Source organism: Colobus angolensis, unplaced genomic scaffold (genome assembly GCF_000951035.1).
Source record: "Colobus angolensis palliatus isolate OR3802 unplaced genomic scaffold, Cang.pa_1.0 Scaffold552, whole genome shotgun sequence".
NCBI classification, from domain to species: Eukaryota; Metazoa; Chordata; class Mammalia; order Primates; family Cercopithecidae; genus Colobus; species Colobus angolensis.
Genome location: NW_012119066.1, coordinates 983,758 through 998,996, shown reverse-complemented (window position 1 = coordinate 998,996; position 15,239 = coordinate 983,758). Strand labels below are relative to the sequence as shown.

The 15,239-nt window shown below is 39.2% G+C and overlaps 1 protein-coding gene across 1 annotated transcript in view; it reads left to right on the top strand.

Moving 5' to 3' along the window:
- The window catches only part of RANBP2 (RAN binding protein 2), a 68,319-nt gene that overhangs the window by 4,499 nt on the left and 48,581 nt on the right, over positions 1-15,239 (top strand). The window contains 5 exon segments of the mRNA XM_011961477.1: positions 6,366-6,433; positions 7,991-8,102; positions 8,532-8,684; positions 12,710-12,940; positions 13,283-13,428. Coding sequence (XP_011816867.1) covers positions 6,366-6,433; positions 7,991-8,102; positions 8,532-8,684; positions 12,710-12,940; positions 13,283-13,428 — 710 coding nt within the window.

The following is a 15,239-nucleotide window of genomic DNA, read 5'->3' as shown; positions in this document are numbered from 1 at the left end:
CCGGCCCATTTTAGACATTTTCTACTGACTTTCTACTATGCTCCTCCCAAACTGTCCTCAGACACTTTGGTTTGCCCCTCATTCTTTCAGTACTGTTATTGCAGTTTTTGTTTAAATGAATATTTCACATTTATATAAATATCATAAGGTAAATATTTTTGCATTTGAATTGCCCTTGTTATGCAGTTTTGTTTTTCCTGGACTGAATAATTGCTTTATTTTTTGGTTTATTTATGTTGTGTTACTCCTTGTTTACTTAAACTTAGCAATTTAAACCCTCAAATGTGGTCAAACTGGTCACATAATGCCATCAATTTCAGCTTAAAACATTGCTTGATTGATTGTCTTTCTACCTAGGATACCCTTACTAACAGGCTCCTCCAACCCGGACTGGTTTTTCTTCCTCTTTACTACACAGTTGTGCTCTTGGGACTTCCCTTTATCATCAGCTTGAGAATTCCCTTCACCTCTTTTCTGAGTTAGACACTTTGTTTCTTGTATCTCGTGTCCTCTTGATTTACTTTCTTTGTTTTGGTGTAGCATAGCCTCACTTGCTTTGAGGAAAAGTGGATGAGAGGTTTTTGTTTTGTTTTGTTTTTGATACAGAGTCTTGCTCTGTTGCCCAGACTGGAGTGCAGTGGGGTAGTCCCGGCTCACTGCAGCCTCCTCCTCCCGGGTTCAAGGGATTCTCCTGCCTCAGCCTCCTGAATAGCAGGATTACAGGTGTGTGCTACCATGCCCGGCTAATTTTTTTATTTTTAGTAGAGATGGGATTTCACCATGTTGGTCAGGCTGGTCTTGAAACTAATGGTATGCCTGCAAAACATCTTTACTTAATTTAGTTGATCATTTGGTTATTGAATTCTGAGTTTGAAATAATTTTTTTCTTGATTTTGAGAGCACTGCTGCATTTTCTAGAAGTTCTGTTAGAAGTCCGACGAGATTCTTGTTCTTGGTAACTTAAAGGTTTTCTGGAAGTGTCCTTTCAATTGGGAAACTCATTTCTTTCAGTTCTTTCAGTTTTTTGACAGACTGGAGTGCAGTGTAGCCATCTTGGCTCACTACAACCTCCGCCTCCCGGGTTCACGCCGTTCTCCTGCCTCAGCCTCCCAAGTAGCTGGGGTTACAGGCGCCTCCCACCACGCCCGGCTCATTTTTTTGTATTTTCAGTAGAGACAGGGTTTCACTGTGTTGGTCAGGGTGGTCTAGATCTCCAGACCTCGTGATCCGCCCGCCTCGGCCTCCCGGAGTGCTGGGATTATAGACATGAGCCACCGCGCCCAGCCACTTACAGTTTTTTACTTATAAAATGTATTCTGTTTAGGATGGACAGTCAAAATACTGTCATACCAGGATCACTTGGAATAGTTTTCTGAGTGTCACAGAATCTGCCATGTTGCTCAGGCTGGTCTCAAACTCCTGGGGTTAAGTGATTTGCCTGCTTTGGCCTCCCAAAGTGCTGGGATTACAGATGTGAGCTACACTCCCAGCTCTGAGTGTCACTTTTTGACATAGTTTTTTTAGAAAATCAACTTTATTGAGGTATAATTGATATACCATACAATTAATCCATTTAAAGTGTACAATTACTGGATTTTTATACATTATTAATTTTTTAAGTTGTAGAAAACTATAACAATTTGCCATTTTAACCATTTTTAGTTGTACAATTTGGTGACATTAACTACATTTACAGTGTTGTTCAGACATCACCACTGTCTATTTTCAAAAGATTCTATTACAGAGATCCTGTAGCTATTTAGTAGTAACTCTACAGATCCTCTTTTCTGCAGTCCCTGGAAACCTCTGCCTACTTTGTTTGTCATGACTTTGCCTATTCTGGATATTTCATATTAATAGGGTTATATAGTATTTGTGCTTTTGTGTCTGGCTCATTTCACTTACCATGTTTTCAGGGTTCATATGTTTTATGGCATGTGCCAGAATTTCATTCCTTTTTATAGCCGAATAATAGTCTATTGTGTATGTATTCCACATTTCATTTACCTCTTCATATGTCATTGGATACCTGGGTCGTTTCCTTCTTTTGACTTGCAAATAATGCAGTCAACACTGGCGAACAGTATCTTGAGTGCCTGCTCTTAGTTTCCTTGGTTATATACCTAGGAGTAGAATTGCTGGATCATATGGAAACATTTTATGCGCCACCATGGCTGGCTGATTTTGTGTTTTTAGTAGAGACAGGGTTTCTCCATGTTGGTTAGGTTGGTCTTGAACTCCCAACCTCAGGTGATCCACCCACCTTGGCCTCCCAAACTGCTGGGATTACAGGCATGAGCCACCATGCCAGGCTACAGAATAATTTTAATTAAATCCATTTTATCTGTTTTTTTTGTTTGTTTATTTCTTGTGCTTTTGGTGTCATATCTAAGAATACATTGCTAAATCCTGGGACATGAAGATTTACCCTGTTTTTCTTAGAGTGTTGTGCTTTTTGCTCTTATGTTTAAGTGGTTGGTCCATTTTGGGGTCATTTTTGTATATGGAGTGTGGTAGGGTCCAACTTTATTCTTTTGCATGTGGAAATTTCGTTGTACCTTCACCATTTTTATAGAGACTGTTGTTTCCTCATTTAATGGACTTAGGACCCTTGTCAGAACCAACTGGCCATAGATTTATGGGTTTATTTCTGAACTCTCAATTCTGTTTTATTGGTCTGTGTGTATCTTTATGCCGTATGACACTGTTTTGATTGTTGTAGCTTTGTGGTAAGTTTTGAAATTGAGAAGTGTGAGTTCCTCCAAGTTTGTTCTTTTTCAAGAGTGTTTGGCTTTTGGGCACTTTGCAATCTCATCTGAATTTGAGGATTGGCTTTTCCATTTCTGCAGAAGTGACCATTGGAGTTTTGGGATTCCAAATTTGGGAAACAGGGATTGCATTGAATCTGTAGCTCACTTTGGAGAATATTGACATCTCAACAATATTAGGTCTTCCTATGTATGAACATAGATGTCTTTCCATTTATTTAGGTCTTTTAAATTCTTTGAGCAGTTTTGTTTTTGTTTTTGTTTAGACAGGGTTTGGCTGTGTCAGCCAGGCTTGAGTGCAGTAGTGCTATCACTGCTCACTGCAGTCCTGACCCCCCGGGCTCAAGCTACCCTCCTGCCTCAGTCTCTGGAGTAGCTGGGACTACAGGCAAATACCTGTCATGCCTGGATATTTATTTTGCATTTTTAGTAGACACAGAGTTTTTCCATGTTGCCTAGGCTGGCCCCGAACCCTTGGGCTCAAGTGATCTACCTGCTGAGGCCTCCCAAAGTGGTGGGATTGCAGGTGTTAGCCTGGCCTTGAGTACCGTTTTATAATTTAAGCATACAAGTATTTCACCTCCTTGTTTACATTTATTCCCAGGCATTTTTTCTTTTAGATGTGATTGTAAATGGAATTGCTTTCTTAACTTCCTTTTCTGAGTGTTCGTTGCTGGTACAGTAGTCCCTTCTTATCCACAGTATTGCCTTATGTGGTTTTACTTACGTGCGTCACTCATGGTCCAAAAATATTGAATGGGGCCGGGCGCGGTGGCTCACGCCTGTAATCCCAGCACTTTGGGAGGCTGAGGTGGGCGGATCACGAGGTCAGGAGATCTAGACCATTCTGGCAAACACAATGAAACCCCATTTCTACAAAAAATACAAAAAAAAATTAGCCGGGCATGGTGGCGGCACCTGTAGTCCCAGCTACTCGGGAGGTTGAGGCAGGAGAATGGCGTGAACCCGGCAGGCGAAGCTTGCAGTGAGCCGAGATTGCACCACTGCACTCCAGCCTGGGCGACAAAGCGAGACTCCATCTCAAAAAAAAAAAAAAAAAAAAAAAATTGAATGGAAGATTATATAAACATAAGTTTTAAATTGCAAATAGTTCTGAATAATATGATAAAATTTCACAGCCTCCTGCTGCGTCCTACCCAGGACACGAATCATCCCTTTGTCCAACATATTCACGCTGTATGTGCTCCCCACCCGCTAATTACATACTAGCCATCTCAGTTATCAGATCAACTGTTGGAGTATTGCAGTGCTTGTGTTCAGGTAACCCTTATATTATTTAAAATGGCACCAAAGAGCAAGAGTAGCAATGCTGGCAATTCACATATGCCAGAGAGAAGCCATACAGTGCTTCCTTTAAGTGAAAAGGTGAGTTTTTGACTTAGGAAAGAAAAAAGATCATGTACTGGGGTTGCTGAGATCTATGGTAAGAACAAATCTTTCGTCCATGAAATTGTGAAGAAGGAAAAAGAAATTTGTACTAGTTTTGTTGTGACACCCCAAACTGCAAAAGTTACAGCCACAGTGTATGATAAGTGCTTAGTTAAGATGGACAAAACATTACATTTGTGGATGGAGGACACAAACAGGAAACATATTTCGATTGATGGCAACCTGGTTTGGTACTATTCATCGTTTTGGACATTCACTGGGGTCTTGGAATTTCAAAAATAAGATGTTTGAGTAGCTGTATACTCTTTATCACATGGATGGAACATAATCTGGTTGTATCAGCATTTTTTTTTTTTTTTTTTTTTTTGAGATGGAGTCGTTCTGTTGCCCAGGCTCCCAGGCTGGAGTTCAGTGGTGCGATCTTGGCCCACTGCAGCCTCTGCCTTCTGGGTTCAAGCGATTCTTGGCTTCAGCCTCCTGAGCAGTGGGAATTATAGGTGTGTGCCACCATACCCAGCTAATTTTCGTATTTTTAGTAGAAATGAGGTTTCTGCATGTTGGCCAGGCTGGTCTCGAACTCTTGTCTTCAAGTGATCCGCCTGCCTCAGTCTCCCAATGTGCTGGGATTACAGGTGTGAGCCACCGCACCCAGCCTGGTGTGTATCAGCATTTTGGACTTTGGAGTTTATGTAACCAAGGAACCAGGCTGTGGACCTTGTTTGTTACTTGAAGAATTTAATGTTTATTTCTTCCTTTTTTGAATACTTGACTGTAAAATACTGATCTGATCTGTAGAGAGAACAGTACATGGACCAGGGAATCCTCAGTGCCTTAATAGGTCCTAAGTACTTACTTATTCTTTCCCATAGAGATTTACACATGGTAGGAGAAGAGATTTCTGGAATACCTTTACTCCCCCGAGAAAGCTAGTTTCTTTTGTTTGTTAAGTGAGAGAGTGGTACCACAGGGTTTCCAAGATTTTCAAGGCTGATGAAAATTCTTTTTTTTTTTTTTTTTTGACGGAGTCTGGCTCTGTCGCCCAGGCTGGAGTGTGGTGGCCGGGTGTCAGCTCACTGCAAGCTCCACCTCCCAGGTTTACGCCATTCTCCTGCCTCCGCCTCCCAAGTAGCTGGGACTACAGGCCCGCCTCGTCGCCTGGCTAGTTTTTTGTATTCTTTAGTAGAGACGGGGTTTCACCGTATTAGCCAGGATGGTCTCGATCTCCTGACCTCGTGATCCGCCCGTCTCGGCCTCCCAAAGTGCTGGGATTACAGGCTTGAGCCACCGCACCCGGTCTGATGAAAATTCTTAACTTCTGTTGTCTGTCTTACTTTCTTGAATTTATTTTTTGTGTGTATGTATTTATTATTTAGAGACGGGGTCTCCCTGTGTCACCCAGGCTGGAGTGCAGTGTCACAGTCATAACTCACAGCCGAGTCAATCTCCTGGGCTCAAGTGATTCTCCTGCCTTGGCCTTCTGAGTAGCTAGGAACACAGGCATACTCCACTATGCCCGGCTGTTTTTTTCCCCCTGGAGACGGGATCTTGTGTTGCACAGGCTGGTTTCAAACTCTTGACCTCAAAGCAGGCCTCCCACCTTGGTCTCTGAAAGTGTTAGAATTAAATAGAGTTAAAGGTGTGACCAACTGCGCCCATCTTATTTATTATTAGTAGTAGTTTTTTTATGGAGATGGGGTCTTGATCTGTCGCCCAGGCTGGAATACAGTGGCACGATCTCAGCTCACTGCAACCTCTGGCTCACTGCAACCTCCGGCTCACTGCAACCTCCACCTCCTGGGTTCAACTGATTCTTGTGCCTCAGCCTCCCGAGTAGCTGGGAGGCACCCGCCATCATGCCTGGCTAATTTTTGTATTTTTGTAGAGATGGTGTTTCACCATGTTGGCCGTGCTGATCTCAAACTCCTGAGCTCAGATGATCCGCCCACTTCGGCCTCCCAAAGTGCTGGGATTGTAGGCATGAGCCGCCGCATCCAGCTCTATTTTTTGTTTGATGATAGGAAATTATAAAACATGGAATTATGCATTTTTCAGGCTTTAAAAAATACTTTTAAGTGAATGAAAACGGCATATCTGAACATAAACTTAGGACAAATTTTTACTACTTTTGAAAAAATGTTGGAAAATATTTCTGTATGAAAAGTAAAACAATTTTCAATATTTTTGTAGAAGTCAATGAAAGGATTCTATTTTGCAAAGCTGTATTATGAAGCTAAAGAATATGATCTTGCTAAAAAGTAAGTACAAACTGTAACGTGTATTCGTTTTTTTAAAAATCAATGCCTTTTCTCATTTTCTTTGAAATAGGTAAAAATATGTTCTTTAGTAGTTCTTCCTAAGTGTATTCTGAAATAAGGGATTTATCACTCAGACTGATCGTAAGGACCAACCTAGATTCCATTGAGATTGAAACTGTAATTAGTGTTTTCTGCATGCTGCTGTTTGTTTATACCAAGGGCAAGAAATTGTTTGTCTTAAAACACTTTTTCTAAAAATTGTCTTGTGTTAGAGTAAAAGAGGACCATGCCTATATCTTAATTTATTTTTGGTTAGATATCCGATACCTTAATCAGATGGGAAATAGCAGTGAATAAAAATTAAACTAATTGCAAGACAGGAGAATAGCTTGTATAAAAGATCTTTAATTGACACAATATGTGATGCTCTAAGGCTCTATCCTAGGGATAAGAAGCTTGGTGATTCTGATTTCCTGACTTGGAGTGGATTAAATCAGGAAATGAAGAGGGAGGCAGGCATTTTTTTTTTTTTTTTTGAGGCAGTATCTGTCTCTCTTGCCCAGACTGGAGTGCAGCGGCTGGCTCCATCTTGGCTCACTGTAACCTCTGGCTTCCCACCTCAGCGCCCCAAGTAGCTGGGGATACAGATGTGCACCACCACACCTAGCTAAGGTTTGCATTTTTTGGTAGAGACAGGTTTCACTGTGTTGCCCAGGCTGATCTTGAACTTCTGAGCACAGACGTCTGTCTGCCTCAGCCTCCTGTAGTGTTGGGACTACAGGTGTGTGTTATTGCTCCCAGCCGGGAGGCAGTCTTTTAAAGGCATCCAAAGATGGAAATGCTGGTAAGAAAGGAAAAATGGTGGTACATAAGTTATGTAACTAGCAGCACTGCTACTGTTAACCCTTGTACCTTTTTACTGTGAGACTTTGCTCCCTTAGTTTAGGTCTGGCCTAATTTCTCTGATCATGATACTGTCAAGGAACCTAGAGGATTTTTACTTATTTTAGTTGTCACTTGATTTGAGAAATGGAGATTTCCTGTATTTGGTACTATAATTAGTAATTTTTCTTCTGTTCGATTTTAGCTGGATATAGTACTGTTAGAAATTACTTTCTCGCTTAAAGGGTAAATATATTTCCCTTTGTTGTTTGGGAAGTTGTTGCTCTTTAGTATTTTGCATTATGATAACTTTAAAAATGTTTACTGTAATCACTTTTCTAATTTATTTGCAAAACTGTTAGTGCTTTACTAAAATGTGATCAGAAAGAAAAAGCAATTTATATGTTCATTTCTTATGTGTGGATAACGCTGGAGAAAAATTTGGTAATTGTGACATTTAATGGTAAAATGAGTATATGGTCAACTCTATGTATGCGTTTTTAAGTATTACCCATTTCTTTCTATGAATACTTTTGAGTTATCTGCATAAATAGTGGTAGTCTTGAGTAACAATATAAACGAGTTTAGTGGTTGCTTTGGTTTAAGATGTGTTCTTCAGTTAGCATTTAAAAGTACAGTTCTAAGTTTAATTTACTTTTGTATTTTAAAAAACAGATACATATGTACTTATATAAATGTGCAAGAAAGGGATCCCAAAGCTCACAGATTTCTGGGTCTTCTTTATGAATTGGAAGAAAACACAGATAAAGCCGTTGAATGTTACAGGGTAAGTTATAGGATTCAAATATAGCCTTTGCATAGCCAAACACATGATGCCAAGACAAATTTATATGAGTAAGTTAAATATATTTTATGAATATGATAAAACAGGCATTGGTATCACAGTACCATTATGCGACACAGCTTGGAACAGATTTAGAATTGTTTAACACCTATAAATTGTAAGTCTAACGGTCAGACATGGTGTTCTTTTGTGTTTTTTGCATTCAAATGATACAGATATAATTTTTATTTGATTAATTTCCAGAAAATTCCAAGGCACTTTAACACCTTTGAAGTAACATATTTTTCTCTAGAAGCAGAAGTTTTTGATGGTTGGAGTGATAATTTTTTAACTTTTATATGTAAGTATATATACTCCTACATACATACATACATACAATTTACTAATTTTTAATTTCTTTTCTGATATTAGCGTTCAGTGGAACTAAACCCAACACAAAAAGATCTTGTGTTGAAGATTGCAGAATTGCTTTGTAAAAATGATGTTACTGATGGAAGAGCAAAATACTGGGTTGAAAGAGCAGCTAAACTTTTCCCAGGAAGTCCTGCAATTTATAAACTAAAGGTAAAAAAACAAACAAAACCTAAAGGGAGAAAACTTAATACATAACCATTTCTAATATTTGGAGTTTAAATTACTTTTCAGTAGCAAACCTTAAGCCCAGGTGTTTGTTTCCTTTAAAATTTTTCTTTAAAAAGTGTATTAAAACCTTTCTGAGCAACTGCTGTCTTATTAGGCATTGTTACACTTTATAAGTGACATTTACCCTTCTGGGATAATTACTATTTTAGGGATTTTACAGTTTAGTAGCTGTAAATTAAGTAGAGCTAAGATTTACATTAAAGAATTTGGTGTACAATTTTTGCTTCATTAAGTGAAAATTACCTACAGGATGACAGTTTAGGGATATTTTAAAGAACAGTTTTCTAATAACTATTGTCTGAAAGTAGAAGGGATTATATTTTGAGATAGTAAGGTTTTCAAGCAAAAAATAAAGATGGTTTGTCTAGTATATAAGACGTAATTACTAAAAATGATAGGAAGTTCTTGCTAGTGTGTTGACTGGTTCTGATATTCTTTATAGAGTAAACAGTTACTTAGTAAACTAAGTAACTGTTCTGGAGAAAATCTACACAAATATGTTTGGCAGACATTTAAAATGTATATTGTAATGTTTATTAATGTATATTTTATTGTACATGTACAATATTAAATTATAAATGTATATTTGCCTTTAGCAGCCTCCTACCCCCATTATATGTTTCTGATAGAAATTAAAAAATTTTTAATTTTGAAATAATTATAGATTTTTTTGCACAGGAACTTGCAAAGATTGTACAGAAAGATCCTGTATACTACTTCATTTTTCCCCAGTGCTTATACAGGTTGAGCATTCCAAATCCAAAATCCTAAATGCTCCAAAATCTGAAATTTTTTCAGCACTGACCTGATGCTCAAAGGACATGCTCATTGGAACATTTTGGATTTCAGATTTTCAAATTTGGGATGCTCTACCTGCTAAGTATCCTGCAAATATTCCAAAGTCTGAAAAAATTCAAAATCTGAAATACTTCTGGTCCCAAACATTTTGGATAAGGGATACTCAACCTGTTTTACCTGACCAAACACAATATCAAAATCAGGAATTTTGACATTGGCACAATGTGTGTGTATAGTTTTCTTTCATTTCGTCACATGTGTAGATTCATACCACAACTGCCGTCAAGATACAGAACTACTCTATTACCACAGAGATATTCCTCATGCTACCCCTTTTGTAGTCACGCTGCTTCCTTCTCTTCACTATGCCTAACCTCTGGCAACCATTAATCTGTTCTCCATCTTTATACTTTTGTGATTTCAAAATGTTATGTAAATGTCATTATGAAGCATGTGACTTTTTTTTTTTCTTTTTTTTTTGAGACGGAGTCTCGCTCTGTTGCCCAGGTTGGAGTTCAGTGGCACAATCTTGGCTCACTGCAACCTCTGCCTCCCAGGTTCAAGCTATTCTGCCTCAGCCTCCCTCGTAGCTGAGACTATGGGCGCACGTTACCATGCCCCGCTAATTTTTGTATTTTTAGTAGAAACGGGGTTTCATCCTGTTGGCCTGGCTGGTCTCGAACTCCTGACCTCAAGTGATCTGCCCACCCCAGCCTCCGAAAGTGTCGGGATTACAGGCGTGAGCCACTGTGCCAGGCAAGCATGTGACCTTTTGAGGTTGGCTTGTTCACTCATCATAATACAATTTGTGATTCATCTAAGTTTTGTATATCCATAGTTGGTTCCTTTACTTCTGAGTAGTATTTCATGGTCCACAATTTAACCATTCACTTTTTTTTTTTTCTTTTTTGAGACAGAGTCTTGCTCTGTCTGTCGCCCATGCTGGAGTGCAGTGGTACTATCTCGGCTCACTGCAACTTCTGCCTCCCAGGTTCTCAGGTGATCCACCCACCTCAGCCTCCCAAAGTGCTGAGATTACAGGTGTGAGCCATGGCGCCCAACCTTAACCATTCACTTTTGAGGGGCATTTTGGTTATTTCTAGGTTTTGGCTATTGTTCAACTGCAATGAACAATCATGTACAGATTTTTGAAGCTGAAAAAGCATTGAAAATGCTTCCAAAGATAAATATTACTGACAAGGTAAGTTTTTCTCCCCAGTAGTAAGCTGCTGGATTTTAAATATTAGTCAAAACGTTAGGTCTAATTGTGCAGATTTCTTTACTATATTCTTTAGATGTTATGCCTCAAACATAATTCCCATGTTGGGCGTGGCAATCCAGTTAATTTGGTGTCAGTAGTGTTAAAGAACATACATAATGGTAGGGGATTCTTTTCTTGCAGTGTAACAAGTTAGATACTTTGAAGCTTTCTTTAAAGATTTTCTTTAATAACTTGAAGGCGCTGCTACACCTTTCCTGTATCAGATTTTTTTTTTTTTTGGAATTGAAATCCGTGAGATTTATAACTCTCATGCAAAGCAAATCCATTTCTCCTAAAATTTAAGCCTTGCTAAGGTAAACAATTTCTAACATTTGTTTAATGAATGAGAGTATTACTGTTGAGAAGGCTTTTTCTCTCGAGTATGAGATAGAACTTTTTAAAAAAGCACTCAGTGGTTTAAAAAAAATTTTTTAACATAGAGTCAAAGACTAGGGCTTTTGCAGATGGGGAGAGGCCAGGGTATCATCCATCTCATCCAGAAGAGGAGAAATTGATAAAGGAGAGAGGGGAATGAAATACTACAAATGGGCGGCTTGGTCTTTGATAGCAGAGAGAGTTGAGGGAAGATGAGTTTAAGTAGGTAAAGTAAAATGGAATTTATATGTGATAGCATCAGGTTTCTCAATGAGGGTCGAATCTAGGTTATAAGTTGAAAGTGAGAGTCAAAGGAAGGTACGGGAAAGTTGAGGAAATAGGTGTGAAGTGTCAGGGAGTGGAGAAAGTGAGTCTGTTAGTACTAAAATGGTATTTTGTTCTAGACAGGAGCAGTTTGAGGGTTGAGATAATGAAAATGAAATCAGTTAGCCTGGGATTGTGATTTCCCAAATCTAAGCACACAGAAACCAATTGGGAGGGTTCTTCTGAGGATAAAAAGGAATTAGTTGAAGTGATCTGTAAGCAAACAGTAATTATGGATATAAGGGATTATAGCATTTTTTGCCTGACAGAAGAAAGTGTGTATTTATGTGTGTTTACAGGTGTTTAAAACTTGATGATGTCATTATCCTGAAGGGAACTTGTCATGTGGTGGAGAAGTATATTTCTGGCATAAGGTTATATAGGCCTCCAGTGAGGTGGAAGAGTAAGAAGGGTGGTATGCTGGTTTCAGTGGTATGACCAAAATACAGATTTTGAAAACCTGTGTCAGTGGCAAATGGATGGTTGAGGTTGGAGTGGAGGACAACATCACTGGAGATGAGGTGATTAAAGAACTGAGTAGTCAGCCTGGGCAACACGGCAAGACCCCATCTCTACAGGACATTAAAAAAAATTAGCCAGGCATGGTGGTGCATGCCTGTAGTCCTAGCTTCTTGAGAGGCTGATGTGAGAGCATCGCAAATGAGAAGTGAGTGGCCACAAACCCTACTTCCTCTCCTTGTCATCATGGTAGTGGGGGTTATCCTGAGATGACACTGTCTTCATTTAAGGTCAGGAGGTGATGACAGTGCTTTCAGATGATGATGAAGGTAACAGAACAGTGGGAGGAGAGGGGATGCGGGATTGAGTCAGATTTGAGGAGATACAGAGCAGTTTGAAGGTAAGGACCTTGTTGCCGAGGATTGACTGGGGACGTCTAGGCTTCTGGTGGTGACTCAGATGGACAGGGATGTGTGGCAATAGTCCTGGTAGTCTCTGAGAAGAGTATGAGCTACTGCAATAATCACAGATGCTTTTCTTCACATACAGTTCTTGAGGGTTAGTTTCTGGGTTATAAGCAACTCTCAGAAGGGACGAATAAGGCTTATAGGATGGTGTTTTTGGTGGCATCATCATAAAGCTAGACATAGTGGAATGGTGCTCTTTGGGAGCATGACTTGTTTAAAATTACACAAGTGTTACTCTAATGATTTTTTCCCCCTCTAAATAGGAACAGCTTCTAGATTGTGAAGGTGAAGATGGATGGAATAAACTTTTTGACTTGATTCAGTCAGAACTTTATGTAAGACCTGATGATGTCCATGTGAACATCCGGCTAGTGGAGTTGTATCGCTCAAATAAAAGGTTGAAGGATGCTGTGGCCCACTGCCATGAGGCAGAGAGGAACGTAGCTTTGCGTTCAAGTTTAGAATGGAATTCATGTGTTGTACAGACCCTTAAGGTAGGTAAAAGCTATTGGGTCTTTACATTTCTATGTAGGCAATTAGCATACTTCTTTTTGTACTAAAGCAGCAGTGCCCCTCAAGACTTACATTTCTTTTATTTATGTGGAACAATTATAAAATGAAATTTTTTACTAGGATCAGTTAAATTTATAATGGGAAGATTGGAGAGATAATTATGATAAATGTATATATTTTTGGTGTTTTCATTTATAAGGTTGATGTAAAAATCAATATAGTTTCACAAACATGGAGTGAGAAAAGGAATTTGTAGGCATAAAATGGTTAATTTCTTAACATTTTATTAAGTTTTGTAACTTACTGTTCGTTCCACAAAATAGGAATATCTGGAGTCTTTAGAGTGTTTGGAGTCTGATAAAAGTGACTGGCGAGCAACCAATACAGACTTACTGCTGGCCTATGCTAATCTTACACTTCTTACGCTTTCCAATAGAGATGTTCAGGAAAGTAGAGAATTACTGGAAAGGTAAGTTGACTTTGACGAGAACACTTCAGTATAAATTCAGTTTTTCTTTTTGCAGTAAGTTCATTGCTCTAAACTTCTTTACTGAATCGTTATTTCTGTAATGTCCTAGGAGTTATAGTTAATACAGTGAACCACTAGGAGGCAATCTTATTTTTCTTCTTTTATGGAGAAGTTCTAATTGGTTTTATATGACTTTGCTTTTTAGAGAATTCTTACAGTTCAAGCTTGATTAAAATTAGCCTTATGGTTACTCAGTTTTGTCATAGTCAAGCTTAAAATGAATGTTCTAACTGCTATTTCATATTTTATTTTTTATAATGATATAATCTTGAGTGAAAATTAAAGTTCATCTGTCATCAGATGGCTAGGTTCATATGTACTTAGCATCACTAGTATTTCAGAAAATACTGTTTTAGCTAAGAAACAAAATGACTCAACTATGTGATTTATCTTTTTTCTTAAATTTTGATTTTGAGAACCAGTGTCTCCATTTTGAAAATAAATTCCATTGGACAAAAACATCACTTGGATTTGTATAAAGATGTTAGTTTAGAGCAGGAGTTGATTAGAACTTGTGGGCCAAATATGGTCCCTGCCTAATTTTGTTAATAAAGTTTTATTGGAATATAGCATGCCTCTGGTTATGTAATTGTCTGTGGCTGCTTACATACCATAGGGTTGGAGTTGAGTGGTTGCAGCAGAGATTGTATGCCTGTAAAGCCAGGTTAGTATCTCCTCTTTATAGAAGAAGTTTACTGATTGCTAGTTTAGGCTGTCCATTTGTTTGGAAGTTATTTCCCCATCTGGTATAAGGAAAGAAACTCATTTCACTGAGTGCAGGGAGTAGGTAATTTTCTTGAAAAAGTACATAGTGTCCTAAATTGGTAGGATAAGAGCAGTATCTGAAAGAAATAACTTTAAGATTATTTTAGAAAACATGTAGGATGTTTTAGTTTGTATTCCTTGTATACTCAAATTTTTTGGTCACAAGTTCCTTTTACGTTTTTCTTAAGGACATCAAAGATCTTTGTATGTGGGTTATTTTCTTTCCCTCCCGTCCCCTCTGTCTCTCTGTTTTTTAGATGGAGTCTTGCTCTGTTGCCAGGCTGGAGTGCAGTGGTGCGACCTTGGCTCACTGTAACCTCCGCCTCCCGGTTTCAGGTGATTCTTCTGCCTCAGTCTTCCGAGTAGCTGGGACCACAGGCGCACACCACCACGCCCAGCTAATTTTTGTATTTTTAGTAGAGATAGGGTTCAGGGTGGTCTCAATCTCTTTTTTTTTTTGGAGACTGAGTGTCAGTCTCGCGAGGCTGGCATACACTGGCGCAATCACGGCTCACTGCAGCCTCTGCCTCCTGGGTTCAAGTGATTCTCTTGTCTCAGCCTCTTCCTGAGTAGGTGGGACTACAGGTGCCCACCACACCTAGTTATTTATTTATTTATTTATTATTTTGAGACAGAGTCTCGCTCTGTCGCCCAGGCTGGAGTGCAGTGGCGCAATCTTGGCTCACTGCAAGCTCTGCCTGCTGGGTTCACGCCATTCTACCTCAGCCTCCTGAGTAGCTGGGACTACAGATGCCTGCCACAACACCTGGCTAATTTTTTATATTTTTGGTAGAGATAGAGTTTCACCCTGTCATCCAGGATGGTCTCGATCTCCTGACCTCATGATCCGCCCTCCTTGGCCTCCCAAAGTACTGGGATTACAGGCGTGAGCCCCCGCACCCGGCCGACACCTGGCTAATTTTTGTATTTTTAGTAGAGACAGGGTTTCATTGTGTTGGCCAGGATGGTCTCGATCTCCTGACCTC